The sequence below is a fragment of the Python bivittatus genome, unplaced genomic scaffold (assembly GCF_059951505.1).
Source record: "Python bivittatus isolate LINGU-HERP-01145 unplaced genomic scaffold, Pbiv_v1 ctg000520_np1212, whole genome shotgun sequence".
NCBI classification, from domain to species: Eukaryota; Metazoa; Chordata; class Lepidosauria; order Squamata; family Pythonidae; genus Python; species Python bivittatus.
The window spans coordinates 1,479,234-1,495,975 of record NW_028277080.1 but is presented as its reverse complement, the minus strand read 5'-3'; the positions used below and the strand labels follow the sequence as shown (position 1 = coordinate 1,495,975).

The window sequence follows — 16,742 nt, the reverse complement described above, 5'->3', positions numbered from 1 at the left end:
AAAGTATGGGCAGTTTGGAACCGCGCGATTCTCGGCTGACTTCCTTGAATAAGACGCCCTTCAGTTTTTAGGGTAAGGATTTTAGAAAATAGTATCTTCTTATAGTTGGAAAAATACGGTATATTGCTGGGCATAGAGGCCTTTTTATTGTTACATATTCTGGTATTAAATGTTAGTGTCCCCATCATTTTATTTTAAATAAACAACTATATATAGTAAATCGATAATCCTGTCTTGCCATTTCTGAAAAGATACATAGTTAAAGTTTGGCTACTATGCAAACTTAGTTTAATATAAGTCAATGAAAAAGCAGATAGTTTAATCAATTAAAAAACAATCAATTAGGTGTTAGTACCACTTAGTAGTCCTTGGTTAAAGATGGCAACTGGGATTGGAATTTCCATTGCTAAGCAATGCAGTCATGAAGCATAATGTCATGTGATTGTGCCGCTTAACAATGGCAGTTCCAGCACTTCCAGTTGCTGTTGTTAAGTGAATCACTGTAGGACATTAGGCAAAGATGTTACGTGGTTGCCATTTACAACCTCTTGCCAGCTTCCCCATTGACGTTAATTGTCAGAAGCCAGCAGTGAAGTTCACAAATGGCGACCACATGACCACTGCGGCTGTCGTAAGTATGACAACTGGTCATAACCACCACTTGTTCAGCACCATCGTAAGTTCAAATGATCACTGAACAAGGGGTCATTAGGTGAGGACCACCTGTATTTCACTCTTTAGTCAGACCCCCAAACTGGGGACAGGGGAACAGTCAAATTCTGCCAGTGAATAGATACTCCACGTAGAAGTGGAAAAAGACACTAGTATTCAAATGTCACTGATTGCCCCATATGGGACCCTCCCTCCTCAAGTTTGTTCTGAAGCAGCATTGGATAGAGGATGTTGCTGCTTCCTTCACAAAGGGCTCATCTCATAAATAACGCGAGCAGTTGCAGTAATGGCCAATTAACTTTTGGGCCCAGGTCAGTGGGCTGTTTTTGACATTTAAGGATCAGGCCCCGAGGCCTAACTCTGTAATATGTGCATTTGTGCACAATGGGGTGGGGAACCTGTGCCCTCTCCAGATACTCCTACACTACAATTTCCAGGAGGCCTAGGCATCACTGTCGATGGTTAGAGATGCTGGAAGGGACTGTGACTCCACACTAGGGTTCTATGATTCCTGTAAGTGTCCGGCTGGTGGCACATTGAAACCAAATGCTGGGTTAGATGGAACTGTGCTAGTTTCAGTCTAGCAAGTTCCTGCTTTTGCTCAGGAGGGCTTAACTCCAACAGACCATTCCATGTGATGGAAAACTTTGAAGAGGAAAAACCTGTTTGTAGATTCTCCAACTTTGTTTATGAATGCTGGTAATAGATATGTGCAGTTCTATTAACTGTGAATAATACACAGCTACAGGCAATAATTCCCTCTCCCTTGCTTTGAACTCTTAGCACCTTTATTTGCTATATCTGAAATCAAGGTGGAAAGAATTTTCCCTCGGGATAAACTGGCTGGTGATTATGGGTGATGTTTACTTTCTCCTTTAGCAATGTAACAAAGAGCAAATGCCTGTCATCTATTTACAGCTTTTCCGTTGCTTAAACTGCCTTTGACAAGCAGCAGAACGTCCCAGTTTCTTTTACCCTGCACTTATGGTTTTTCATAATGTGGAAAATATGGACTAAAAATAGGATATTGTGTTTTCAGCACTGACCATTGAACATTCAGAGATCCATTTTTGCTCTATAATTTTATCATCCACCAATATTTGCTCAAAAGAAAAAGGCTGCCCCACAATTCACTCTCTACTCATCCACTGACACGCTCTCTTGCTCCTGTGTGGCTCCTGTGTGGCTTAGGAATGGGTGGGGCTGCTTGTAAACCACACTTTCACAAAAGTGTGGAAACATGTGTCCATTGGGACATGGCAGTTACACTTCCAAATGACTTTAGCATTTTCATTTTTGTTAATCACATTTTTTACTCTTGAGACTAGAAAGCACTTAAAAATAAATAGACAATATGTAATCAAAGCCTTACAAGCCAGAGACTGAATGAGTTTTCAAAGAGTGGACAACAGAGTTCAATTACTCTACATGGCTCCATGTCCCACCTCATGACTATATTATTATTTTTTTCCTTTATTAATAATATTAAGCAATTCAGTACACTGATGAACCTCCTAATTAGTAGGATGTATGCTGCAGGCCACATATATTGGCTTGCAGGATAACATTTTAAGATGTTAGCTTGCAGAGAATAGATTAGCATGCTTGAGGTAAAATTAGTCTTTGGTTGCACTAGAAATGTACAATTATTTAAAAAGATGTCACAAAAGGACATGAAATTATACTAATGGAAGGTTGGAAGCTTGGTGGACTGATGAAATGAAAGAGGCTATGGATGAGAAAAAATATAACAATATTTAATAATAATAATAATAATAACAACAACAACATAATAGAATGATTACTGGAAGATGTGAGAACAAGGGAAAGACATTGTATATTGTGTGTATAGAGAAAAAGAGAGTTGGAAAGAATATAGTCAAAGATACCAAGGAACAATTAGGATTAAAAGTCTTAAGACAAAATGTAGAGCAATGTTGATGGAAATTAACAGAAGTCTTGCAAGTGCAGGAAAAGAGCTCAGCAAGGGGCTTCCAGCAGAGTGATTTCCTTTTCTTTTTTCTTATCTCTGCCTTTATTTTGTTTACTATTTTTTACTTATCTTTTGTTCTTTACAAAATGGCTTTCAGTACTATGAGAGAGAATAATGTTATGCTTATGTATGTATGCTTTATTAATATACATAATATAATTGATCTTATATATCAAATCTAAGAATTAAAAGATATGTTAAGTAAATTAACAAAGCAAATATGTAGTTTAAATTAGCAGGATGATAAAACGAACCAACTCAAGCAAGTGTCACCAGATTGCCCCAAATTCTTTCTCTCTGTTAAAAAATAATTACTTCAACTACAGACAAGGAACACATTTCAGCAATTCACTGCTACAAATTGAGTGTACATTCATTGTTTTAATGTTTTGGTTTGTCTTCCCTTTTGCTCCAATTATCTGTAATCCTTGATATCTTAGTAAGTCCCAAAAACTGATGATATAGCCCAGAAGAACAAATGCATCTTTGACAAGTAGGAATCACCCTAAAAACTGCAGACATTCCTGTGAATTTCAGACCAGCATTTGCAATGGTAAAACCAAATCACCAAGTGCTTGAATTTCCTCCCCGACCAAATTACAATTGTTGGCACAAAATATGAGTAATTGCATATATTTGCATAATTCAAATAAGTTCTACTGGTGCCAGAATGTATTTTTTCTTGCTATACAGTTTGGATCTTGTTGTCCCATAAAGGTCTCCTGCAAAACACAGCCTTGGGTTTGATGAATTCTTGGCTCTACCAGTTACTAAAATCAGAAGAAAAACACTTGAGGCTCTTAGTAGAAGAGAGGACACCTCCTCCCGAGCACACACACACACACATCACCACTTCACTTCCACAAGGCCTCATTGCTTACTCTGTATCTTGGCAATATCAAATATATTGTAATAAACAGCACCACAACTTCATCTGTGAGCCTTATAGGATTTCCTTCATTATACTGCCAATGAGGACCTGTCAAAGCCTAGTTAATTGATTTCAGGAAATTGAAGCTGTCTCGTCATAGCTGGGTGAGTAAGTTATGAACAAACTTGAAGGCAGAGTTACCAAAGCAGGAGCTTTGATTCTTCTCAGATCCGTGGCTGTAACCTGCAATCATCAAACATTGGCTGTATTTCTTTTCTTCCTTCCTCCTCCTCCCATTCCTTCATGGAGGATGCTACTTCAGATTAGGGCCAACGTCACCCTACCCAGCAGCTAAAGGCCAGTACTCTGATGATTCCTATAGCTCTTAAGGGGGAGGGGTAGCTTGTCCTCTGCCCACGTAGTCATCAGCCTTAAAAACACAAGTGATTCACCCAAGCTACTTCTGGAAACTTTCTATGAAGCCACTTTCTGAGAAAATGTGATGTAACAATATCTTTTATGGAAGAACAAGGAACAAGGAAGAGAGATTTAGCTGGCAAAGAGCACAACATTAAGATGCAGCATAAAGCCAGTGGGTAAATGTAGCCCACAATAGACATTTTTAAAAATTCCTTTGAATTTTTATTACTAGAACGTAGCAGATCATCTAGATTTTTCTTTGCACTGCACTAAGCCATAATGTGATTTCTTTTGCTTTGGCTTATGGCCAATAAAACCCCTTTGATGGCTTCCATCGATTCTGGCCACTGCTTCAGCTACACAGTTACTGAAAAATTCCTGCTTTTTGAGGCAGGAAATGCATGCCAGCAGTAGTGTAAACTATTAAAAAGGCTTACCGCTATTAAAAGATAAAGACTTCCCCCCCACCAAAAACAACCCTCCCAAAAGAAGGAAAATCCTAGTTCTGTCCACTTGTATATTGTAATGAAGATCCTCCCAGTTCATTTCCCCCCCATTAGAACCTTTAGAATCCCCCACCCCAAACCTAATACAGAGATGGACAACTTATCCACAGCATTCTGTAGTATGAACCTGCTAATGGGCTCAATACAATTTTGAGGGGCAATCAAAGGAGCCCTCCGAACTCAGAAAATCCTGGAAAAAAGGAAAAATCCAGCATCACCAATTGTGACCTGGACCTGCCCATTTTGCATCCTTCTCTTCCTCACTGCTGGCAACTTACTAGTCATGATCTAGCACATTCTGTAAATCCAAACAATTGCAGCTTGTTCATCAAACCTTGATGTACCATATCAAAGAGGTCACCCAGTTATTTGGTTCTCTGGCAAAGAGATACTTCTTGGAAATCAGGGTCAGAGAATGTCATGAACCACATGGGACAAGAGAGAGGGAGGTTAAAAGGGATACATACCTTCAAGGAATTGCATTTAAGATGGAGAATCCCTCCACTTTTTGTGTGTTACTCGACTGCAAACATTGTGGCTATGTGTAAAGCACATATATGAGTTTACATTAGCCGTACATTGAACACAGAGAAAAATAAAAATTCATCCCTCCCAAGTTCCTGTGAAATGAGAAGTTCAGTTGCTATGCTCCTTAAACCAGTGGGGTGGGGGGACACTGTGTGGTCATTCAAGACTTGCTCAACTCTCAGTATCCCTCAGCACTGGCCAAGCCAGCTGAAACTGCTAGAAGCTATAATTCAGCAGCATCTGAATTAAAGCTAGGACCACATAAGTAACACTGAGCAAGGAGACTTTAATTAGCTGTACAATAATGCATGTAGCAAACACATGCATACGTACGTATGAAATAAAACTTGCAGGTGAAAAACTAGTGCAGAACATTCAAGCAGGGGTTAGAAAATTTCATCCTCTTGTGCTCATTTTTAAGGCAGGTGGCAGCCCCAGAAGTGAAACCGCCCATCTCTCTCACCTTCTCCTGCATAGAAAACCATCTAAAATAAATGTGTCTGGTTAAAAATTACTCATGATCAGCTGAATAGGAGAATCATGTGGTGTAGTTGTTGCTTGATTATGCAATGTCTGAATGCTTCCCCACATTAAAAAAATAAAAAAATTAGACGAGGACAGGACTCCAGCACCCTCATGTGCCATTTTCAGTGTTAACTGAATGTTTAATAATAAAAATAACAGAATTTGCCAAGTCCAAGCTGGAGTGGCCCAGCAGTAGTGGCACCATACAATTCTGCTGTTCAGAATCCCCGAGATTCTAAATTGCTTAGAATTTAACAATTCTATCATGTTAAACTAAAGCTAGTAAACCTCAAACAGGAACCAGTACAGAAACCCTCCCTTCTGTTCCAAGAATGTGACCAAATGCATTGATTCAAAAAATATTTTATTTTGCCAGCAATATATAAAAAAATAAATGTCACAGTAATCACATATTGATACAGGCAACAAGTATCAATAATCCCCCCACCCACAGGAATGCAGGGACAATACTCTGGTAATTAAGAATGGAAGAATATTTGATCAGAAGAAAACACCAATTGTTTGCACTCAAGCAATCAGCGTGTCCTGAAAAATAGGCAATAGAGTTATTTTACACCTCACTGCTTCTTTCCAGAACTGACTGCCAACACGCGCTTTGCGCCTTTCCAGTAACACCTTCAGCAGCATTGAAGAAACAGCAGAACGGATCCTTCAAGATCCTGGCCCAGAATAAAGCCAGAAATCATATGGAAAACATTCCTGTAATGGCATCTTCCTGCACCTACACTTGTGCCCAGGAGGAGAGGCACTAGTATGGCAAAAAGAGGTGCTATGGGGTGATAAGAGGGAGATCACCTCTCTGTATTTCAGATACCATTTTTTCCTCCAAACCATTTCACTTACGGCCAGACTCTATGCTGGTAGATGCATTTTTGCTCAGTTTGCATAGTTCAGAGAGGTCACAGAATTCAAATGTTTTAGGTGCAAAATGCCAGCTGATTAGATATACATACATATTATACACACACACATTTAAATATATAATTGTGGAGTATACACACAGATCCAGGCAGTGGTCATCCACATGAAGTTGCTCTGAAATCATATACCAGCTAGCAGACTTTCCTGCAAGTACCGTAGAAAATCTGGATAGAACAAGTGTAAAAGGGAACGCAGTGACCCCTACCATGCAAATGGGTGGGGAAATGAGGATTTTGGTTATCATTTATGGACAAGATTGTAATATCTGAAAATATAACCATAATCAAGGCTTACACTATTTCCTTTTGGTTTGTGCCATTTTAATCACAATAAATTAAAGGGGCAACCTGTTGCACATCCTGTTTTTCACATGATTGGGGTTGGTTTACTTGGCAGCTCCAGGAGCCCTCTGTCTAAAAACAGAGTGGGCTTCTACAGTCTCCACCCTATAATCAATCCAGAATGAAGGAGGGGAAGGAGCTGCGGTATTCCCGCATGATCCGGGACTTCTGAGATGACTAAGTGGCGCAGGAAGAAACTACGCTGCCCTGCCTTGAATATTAGACTAAAAAGTAGTTTCAGAAGAGGGCCTTGTTTGAACTAGAATTGCCAGCTGGGTAATAAGAACTATCAATTTCCCATTTGCTAAGTTATCTCCACCTACCCCTTTGCAAAGCGAAAAGAGGACGAAAGTCCACATTTTCTGAAGATTCACAGATTAAACAGAAATGTGAGCTGATTATTTGTGAAGTAATGGCAGGAAATAAGAGGAGAAGCATCAGGAATTAAATATAACAGCAGAAATGTTGTAGTTACTAAACACCAACTTTTATTATTTATGTCTTTAATAATGTTTTCTGGAAAGGCAAAAATGATCCACAGCAATGCTAAAGTAACTGAACAAACACTGTTCTATCCCTTAACCCTTATACACTCCCAAAAATATTTTAAGGCACTTCCCTCAAACACCTTGAAGAGATGAAAATTATTACCAGATTATTGAATAAGGTTTTATGGCAATTTCCCCTGATTTTCACATGCACACACAAGTCGCACACACTTACACACAGGTAAGCACATGGCTGTGATGCATGATGGGCAACATAAAGGTTGCTTGCTGGAATGTGTATTTGTAGGCTATAAAGCCTATTTGTACTGGTTTCATATTGCATTTTGTCACAGTAGAGAGAACTTGGGCAAACATATCTCAGAAAAGCTAAGCAGAGGTGTACTCGATTAGCACTTGGATGGGGGGCCACAAGGAAATCCCTATAGGCCTACAGTTTAAACTCAAAAGTTAAAAAAAAAAAATCTCAGGAAGAAGGCAGTGGCAAATTACTTCCATATTGTTGCTATGGAAATGTGGCTATCACAAAGAGCTGAGTGGCTGAAGGGGGCTTTATACTACATCTCAAATTTGTTTGACCAAAGTCTAACACAGTGATGGCGAACCTTTTGGGCTCGGCGTGTCAAAAATTCGGAAAATGCCTAACTTGACTCTGCTGGCGTGTCACACCCTCCCCCCGAAACAAAAGAGAAACAATTCTTTATACTGTATATTCATTTATTTTAAAAAAAATACAGTCCAATCATGTGTGGTGCTATGTATTATATAAAGAAATGTCACATAATTACAAAAATGAAATGCAAGTAAAACAAATTCAGTTTCTTTGGTAACTCAAACAGGGAGAATAGTTGTTGTCGGGTGTTGATGAATGCTGGCATATCACCCAAAATGTTGTGGTGTGTCACCTTTGACACGCATGTCATAGGTTTGCCATCACTGGTCTAACATAACCCATTAACCCTGACAAGCTTTAAACTATCATCTACTGAAGCTCTATTCAGTTAGACCTTCTCAGAATGTTATAGGATTTCATCCTCCATTTTGATCTGTCACTTTCATGCTTGTGTTTTGACTAAGAATGGTTAATCTAATTCTAAAACGACTAGAAAAGCTTCTCATTTCTATACTTTCTGAAAGAGGCTGGCAGGGAGATTGTGCGTAGTTATGTGAAATTGTTCAGGCCATTAGGAGCTTTTGTGCAATAAAGAATGTAGAAGAAAACCCACAGTCTAAAATTCACAGGTTCTTTAACTTACTCAGTTGTCACTTAGAAGTTCAAATTTCCCAGAAATAGAGACTCAGATGTATGTGAGCCCCACTCCACTTCTGCAGACAAAACTAATGTAATGGATGCATTTAAACATTGTGTCTCCTGCTTCTATAGCTGGAAAACCCAAGGAAATTTTTTAGGGAAGTATAGGATCAGAGAAATATTGCATAGAGTTATTTTTTTCCAAATGTTACAGGGAGAGGGAATCTGAAGGAATTCAAGAGCTCGGTTACCTAGAGCAGTGTTTCTCAACCTCAGCAACTTTAAGATGCATGGGCTTCAATTCTCAGAATTTCTGGCTTAAGTTTGCTGAGGTTCAGAAACACTGACCTTGACTAAGTGATAGCAGAATTGCATCCTGGTTGTCAGTCTGCCTAATATTTAATAACCCCTTGAAACAGTTTTTTCTTACTTCACAAGGAAGGCACATTCCAGAATTAGATACAGGTTCCCACACCCAATACGGTAGTGGGAAATTAAACATTTGGATCAGGACATTTAAAAAAATTAAAGCTGCCAGTGAAAGATAACAAACTACATTCACATACACTCCAGAAATCAAGCAACAGCAGTGAAATAAGAGAAACAATTATTGCCTACCATTCTCTCTTTCTTCTATCATATCACAATCAATCCCAGAATTCCATAGCAGCAAACCAAGGATGTTGGACGAGGACAATGGGAGTTGTAGCCTGATGCTTCTGGGTTCAGGCTGGGGAACCAGGACCTGTTTGAATGGCCTTCCCTCTAGAACTGCACCCTCCCTCCTCAATTCATCTCACTTTGGGAAGAGCTTAATAGCTATACAGATTTCTATTAGAGATATTCAGTCTTTAAAGAGGTTTCATCTCAAAAGAGAGAGGGATCCCTCATTCTGATAACGGTGGGGTTGCTTGTTTTGAACAAAAAGGGAAGCAACTAGCATGAAGAAGCCACCCAACTTTTTCCATATTGTAAGATTTTAAAAGGTTCATATACTAGGAGCTATAGACAAGATCTCCCATCTACTGCACTACAGCGTGCTGATGTTTCTGAGAAGATAACACATAGCTTCCAAGTGGATAACTGGGAGAGTGACTAAATTCTCTTTGCTCTATTGCAGCAATTGCCTCAGCCATGGGTAAACTGGAGGTCAACTTGCACGTTCTCTGCTATTGTAAGCAGGAAGGCCAATCTGGTGTCCTTGAGTTGTCCTGGATTGCAATGCCCCACACATCTGAAGCAGACCAGTTTATGAAAGGCTGGTTGAAGTGAACTGGGAATGAGTTTCTCTTGGTGATGCAGTTGGACAAGTGGAGTTGAAAAGTTGAAAAGCTATTAATGGTCAGTGGGTTAGAGAGTGGGCCTTCCTTTCCCTGACTGTCGAGGAATGTAAAAGTTGTGATCCTCCAAGGTACTTTCTTAAAACAAAGCAGATTGTTTTGCCTCCATAAAAAAAAAAAAAGTGCGGGAGGGCACATACAGGAGGAAGCTAAACTTGGAAGTTGCCTCCCTCCCTAATGACTGGTTGGGATCTGCTTGACATTAAAAATGCTGAAGCTGTTGAGAGGTTACTCCTTTCAAAAGGAAATCACTGGAAACACCCTAATAAAAGCAGGATATGTATTTTCAAAAGTAAAAATCAAGGATGTTGAGTTCTGGGATGCAAATTTTACTTTGATCATCAAGCCATGCTTCACTCTCTCCCCATCAACAAAATGGAGTGGGAGAAATGACAAGATCCCAACAGGCCGTAATTTATGATATTTCAGACACGGAGATGAACATGTTTCCAAGGCACATCTTTGCTACCATTTAAGCAGCAGCTAATGAAGAAACTGAACATTCTTGTGAAGGTAGATTCTATAAATCAAACTAGGTTTAACTATAAATCTAGTTAAAACATGATGTTGCCCGCAGCTTAAGCTGATGGTACTAACATGCCATTTTATGGTGCAGTTGCCTTAGCCCAATTCCCCTATAATATTTTGCTAACAAGTTTTAGCAGTAAAATCCAGCAGCACACTTCAAGTTTCACACAAAACACTGAGAGAAAAATACCGTTGTTTGATATTCTGCAACATTTAGGCCTTTACAATAGTAAACATTTCTGATGAAATATTTTAAAAACAAAAAGGTACTTTATAAACCCAGAATAGCAGAGCATTTGCCACTCTCCAGTAAGAAAAAAACTGTGTTAGAGCAGTAGAAAACAAAATGAAGCTTACCATTCACATGTAAGGCAATCTGGCAATACACTGGTCCTTAGGTGAATTCTGTTTGTTTTGCAGTGTCAAGAATGGGCTTCACTGAAGAATTCCATCTGAACTATTCTATTACCTTAGAGGTTATGCTACCAGTTGCTGGCATACTTCTCTGCTACAATTTCTCGAGACAGTGCAGGCTGCCAAGTAGAGCAAAGGACTTCTGAATGAAGTCCTATTTTCCCTGCTTCCATAAAGGATTTCTGGTAAACTAGTCAGTGCACCCCAAATCTTCAGATTATCATTTACCTCTGACTTGGCCTTATTCCTTGCAAGCTGCATATTGCTTACAATTTGAAGGGGTGACGATTTTTTGCCCAAAAGTCTTTGGCTTCACTGCAGGGTCTATTCTCGCTTTCACTTCTGTGCTCCTACCACAACCTGGATAGGTGTAAATTTTACACCACAGTACGACAGGCAAGCATACCAACTCTGGCGATAAATGGTCCCAATAGGCCTAGGACATTTTTCCTCCCAGCTTTGTTAGAAGGCTGAGCCCCATCTATAGGTTTTAACTCAGCAAGAGCTTTGTTTTGTTTATTTGGAAAACTGAATGGCTCCCTCCACCAGCTATACTTCAGAGAAAACTGGAAGCATAACTTCTCATAGTTGCTCTCCTAAGGAAGAGGAAATCCCAGGAGACTTACTCAGAGTAGACAAGTTCTGGTCAGATGGAGAGTAATGCTGTCCCACTCTTGCCAAATGTTCTGTTTTCCCTGGTCTTGTTTCTTGAGACAAAGGCGACTCTGCAGAATTAGCTTGGGAGGAACCCCATCAGTGTTCCACAGAAACAGAGGTATTTCTCACAACCTTCAGCTTCATTCAAAAACAGATGTGACGCAGGCCATCTGCGTGAGCATTACACACAGGCTTTGTCCTATTTAAATACTTCTAGAATATGAATTGGCTCATTTTCAAGTAGTAGTAGCCCGCAAGCTAAGGCTGGTGTTGCTGGCCTATCAACACTGTACCTCAATGAATCAACCCATGAACTGTACCTTCCAGCTATCAGCATCGCCTGTATCTCTGAAGCTGATATTCACAGGCCACATTGTAATGCTTTGGCCCCGAGTGCCAGACCTGGGTGCACCCTTGCTCCTTTCTATACCTAAGGGAAGGAGTGCTGCATGACCTCAGTTATAGTGCATATTTTAACCTGATTTCCCCACAGCCACCCAGTTGGATCCAGCAAAAATTAGGGAGCTTTGATTAGTAGCCTAAAGCGATTGGTTTTTGCATAAAAATAGCTATGATACAAACTGTTTCACTCATACTTTCTCCCCATGATGCAATGAGCCCAGGTTAAGGACTGGGCTGACTGTCCTGTTAGATCAAGCAAGCTAACGCCACCTGCATATATTCAAGATCATGGTCGGAAGGTTTTGGCTTGCAGATATACTTCTGGGTAAAGAGGCCTGTATTATTTAAATCCCTGTGCCAGCAGGACAGAATACAAAGCTGTTTGTTTTGAGGATTGCAGTTCTTCCTCCCCTTCCTCCCAGTGAGGTTACAAACAAGAAGGAACAATCCTGTCAACGTGAAGGGGAGATAAAGTACATAAATTCAAATGACTTTAAGCAGTATTTTCCAGTCCTTCCTCCTATACCCGCAGCAGTGAATTTTCATAGTGACCTAATGTTTAAATTAAATTGGGGGAGGAGCAGGAAGAAAGGGAAATTACTTACCACTGCAGAATACCTCACAATTTGGAAACACTAATGTTCCCAAATTGTGACCCTCATTATTTTAAAGTGGAGAGCTCCCCAGTAGGCCTCAATCCACTAGGAATCCTTCTTGGGTTAGCCCCCTGAAATAAAAGAGAGCTTTCTGAAAACGAGAGAGAGAGAAGTGCTTCAATACAACTTTCATTCTTTTCTGTAATGCCTGCGTGGGAGAACTTCCAAGGGGATTGAGCACCTAAGTCTCCACCATTCCCTGAAAATTCATATATTTACAACTTCTATTTATTGTTTGTAAAGTTTAAAAAAAATGAAAAGAAGATTTTTACAGTGACATTTGGGATTAAAATTCTCTTTTGTCCTGCCAATTGCAGGGTCTCAGGATGAAAAAACAAGTGTTCTTCTTTCAAGTTGATTGCAATAAAATCAGTTATAAAATGCTGAAAGATTGAACTGTCACAGGTTGCATACTCCAAGTCTTCTATTGCATTTCTGCCACACTAGCTTTTTGGTGATCCAATATCCACTGTGATTTTTGTATATAATCGAAATTTATCAGTTTTTACTACGGTGTAAGTCAGAGAGTTTAGCCCATCTGATTTCATTGTTTCCTTTGTATGAGCAATTTTGTTAAACCTGTAAAAATAAGACAGACTCATGGTTGGTAAATATCAACTTGTAATTAGTATCTCTGTTGGCTTTCTGCAGATTAATGTTGGTTAACTGTTTTTCATAAAACTGTATTTTGTATTTTATTTGCCTCTTGCATATATATTTTCACTCATTGTTTCCCAGAAGAACAACGTTAAAACATTCTATACTGAAAAGTTAAAAACTTAATGGCAAAAGGACTGTGCTGATAGAACAGCATGATTGACTGATAGCATCTTTTGCTATATGTAGTAGTCTAAATATAGGAGCATGTTTCTGCGTTTGATAGGCCTTTTGATTATGAAAAATTAGCACTCAGCTGAAAAGGCCAACAACAAATTATTTTAATTTTGAGCCCAAAAGTCATGCCCAGATTTGATTTGTGATAGAGGGCAGTCTATTGTTAATCTCTAAAATCTCTTGTTAATCTCTAAAAATAAAAGAGATCTATTTTATTAAATATAAAAAATGTTCTTGAGGAAGCGGAGGAAAGTTCTTGCCTTATTGCTTGTACTTCTACACTTCTATCACTTCAGTTTTCAGCCCATCAGTGATGCTGCATTAGGAATGGGTATGCCTGAAGGCAGAGTTTGCAGAAGCAAAAGTGAAGGCATCGGCACCCACTTTTGTTACAATTAAAACCTCCCTTCCACAACTATCATAAATGTGAATAGGAGTTGAAAATATGAACAAGCTAGAAACTGTTAAAGAACAGATATTAACTATTGGTCTTCAGAAAACAGGAACGTGGCTTCGGCTCTCCTCGGAAAGAGTGTGGACCCAAGAGTTCTGTTTCAGGCCTGCTTCAAATTTAACTTCATATATACTAACTAAAGAGAAGAACTTTTACTTCCGAATGCTTTAGCCTTACCCATGGTAATTTGGTAGCATCCCTACTGATGGGAATGCTTGCTCACACATACTAGATTAGTAGAACTAGCAGGTACTACTTTGGTATCCATTTTAAAAGATATTTTGATCAACCAATATAACTCCTTTTGCACTTACTAATGCATGGACATTACCAGCAAGGTGTAACCCAAGCCATTGTGGTGTATAGGTAGTCCTCATTTAGTCACCACAATTGGGACCGGCAACTCAGTCATTAAGCAAAGCGATCACTAAGTGAAACTGCGACTGTGTTTACAATCTTACTTCAGCTTTCCTTTGCTTTACAGACCTGCTAAGGTCATAAATGCGAGGACTGGTCACACAGTTACTTTTTTATCACTGTTGTAACTCCAAACAGTCGCTAAATGGGGCAGTTGCTAAATGAGGACTACCTGTAGTGATGATGCTGTTGGACTGGCACTGGGAGACCCAGGTTCTAGTCTACTCTCAGCCACAGAACTCTCTGGATAACTTTGAACCAGTCCAAACTACTTCACAAGGTTGTTGGGGGAAATGGGAGGAGGGACTACTATGTATGTTGCCTTGAATTCCTGAATAAAAGGTGGGATGTAAATATAACAAGCAAAATGTTGCTAAGCCTTGTTTCCTAGTTATGAATATGTAACAGAGGCTGCTCAAAACACAAAGAGGGTCTGCATTCCTTGTCTTCTAAAATGGCTTTACTGAACCTCATCCCAGGGTTTTTTTTATAGGCCTGAAGCACTTTAAATAAATAAGAGGCAGACTAGTATTTTAAAGGATGCCTTTATATATGAATAAAAATAAGATTATTTCATGATCAAATATTTATTTCCAGAGGGGCAGAAGAAAGTTAATAATGGCTACTTGGATTTGGGTGGGCAGAAGCAGAATGAAGGGCCTACCTCTGTGGATTGGGCTCATTTTTAGTGTCTCTTACGTGGCGAATCATTCGACATTTTCCAATTGCAGCATCTGGGCGGGAAATCCCCATGCCTTTAAAGACCAATCTGCAAAGGCAAATAAAGGGTGAGGTTTCTATTACATAACACACCTTCTCCGTTTCTCTCTTAAGGAGGCATAGTCTAGAGATCTCCGTAAGCCACAAAAAGACGATAATCCTTATTTCAGAAATGCATGTGACATCCCTTTAAACTAGGTTATTCATTAACTCAACCCATGCTTTGTATTTTATTCCACATTAGGAAAAAAAAAGACTAAAACAGGAACATCAGTATCAAGGAACCTCTCCCCCCATTAATTAATATGATTTAAGGCTGCAGTAATGAACTGAAACATAGTTTCCAAGTCATAAATCATTATAACTCTGTTTTAATCCACTGTTCATCCATGGATACAATGCCACGCTTAAGAAGGATATAGAAAACTGCAGGATCATCCATTAGGCAGGGTGAAGTGATCTGTTTAGATGGTAACAGCAGAAGATGGTGAATAATGGGCAGATCTCATGGACCCCTTTGAAGCTGTACAGCCTACCCACAAGATGTCCTGCCTGCCAGAGAAAGGTGGCCCCTTGACTCCCAGCCTCTCTAAGCCTGGCCTCCTTGCCATCCAGCTACTGTAGGAAAGGTGGCACAAAAATGTTTATATAAGAAAATAAATGTGCATCTGAAAAAGTAGGAACAAAAATCTTTTCAGCTTAGCAACAAAGAATGTGAGGGTCGAAAAACAAGTTTCAGAGTTGTAAATGAGAAACAGGAAGTGCTGCTGATCTTGTGGCTACACTACTCTTCTCTCAGCATTGTTGCTTTGTACTGTTTACTGGCCTCTTCTTGAAAAAAAAAAAGTAAAATTTGGTAAGAATATTTTTGAGCCTCCTGAGAGTCCTTTTCCCTCTCAATTGTGAAACAGAATTTATTTAGAGTTAAAGGGCAGGACGCCCAGCAGAGCCCAGAAAAGGATTCCCGTATAGAGCAGAGCCTGGTATTTCTCATTCCCTTGATAGTATTCTAGGAACACCACCTAAAACCCCTTGTGACTGCTAAATGCTAAGCATATTTTCCTCCTGTTTGCCAGACTTAACACCTCTTGACACAAAACACTTCCTGCCCATTCAAAACACAATGTGCACCTAGTAGTATGTGCCATGGAAATGAGTGTTCAGAGCGCCTGAGTAGAAACACTTTCTGCTTTGTTGCTGGAGGCTTGACCCAACAGCAGGCAGGCAGCCTGTCACTTGGTATAAATCAACGGAGCGGTGCTAAGAGACAAGGAGAGCAGTGACCCTTGTACAACACGGAGCATCAAGCTCTGTCCCTGGATCACCTGCCTTCGGCAAAGAACAAGAAAAGAAACTGAACATGGGCGACGTTCCCTGGTTCTCTCTGGAAGTACGCCACTCCAGATCAGCTTGTAGCTGCTATACAAACCCACTGAGTTTTCCAAAATCAACATAGTTACAAAGGAGAATGCAGGTGTTGATTGTCTGTAAATACTTATAAATCTGGTTAGTCAAAAGGTATATAAAAGTATGCAGGAGGAGAGAAAAATTATCAACAGTCCTTTGCTATAAGGGCCACACCCAGGATTGTCCAATGAAGCTGAACGGTGGGAAATTTGGGGGGGGGGAGGGGATGAAAAGAAGCTCTACATTGGACAGTGCACAATTAAACTAAGGAATTTGCTATACAAAGTGCTACCAACCTAGATGGTTCGAAAAGCAAATTCATGGAAAATAAGCTAATTAATAGCATGATGGTTATGC

The 16,742-nt window shown here is 39.7% G+C and overlaps 1 protein-coding gene and 1 long non-coding RNA gene across 2 annotated transcripts in view; one reads left to right on the top strand and one right to left on the bottom strand.

The window, feature by feature from the left end:
- Positions 1-16,742, top strand: part of LOC148214837 (uncharacterized) — a 29,595-nt gene that overhangs the window by 5,526 nt on the left and 7,327 nt on the right. The gene's annotated exons all lie outside the window — the stretch shown is intronic.
- Positions 5,863-16,742, bottom strand: part of B4GALT1 (beta-1,4-galactosyltransferase 1) — a 49,919-nt gene continuing 39,039 nt past the window's right edge. Inside the window, exons 5-6 of the mRNA XM_007427880.4 lie at positions 14,923-15,027; positions 5,863-13,132 (exon numbers count right to left, since the gene is read on the bottom strand). Of these exons, the coding sequence (XP_007427942.1) occupies positions 12,997-13,132; positions 14,923-15,027 (241 nt within the window). The 3' untranslated portion in view covers positions 5,863-12,996. The remainder of the gene's footprint in view (positions 13,133-14,922; positions 15,028-16,742) is intronic.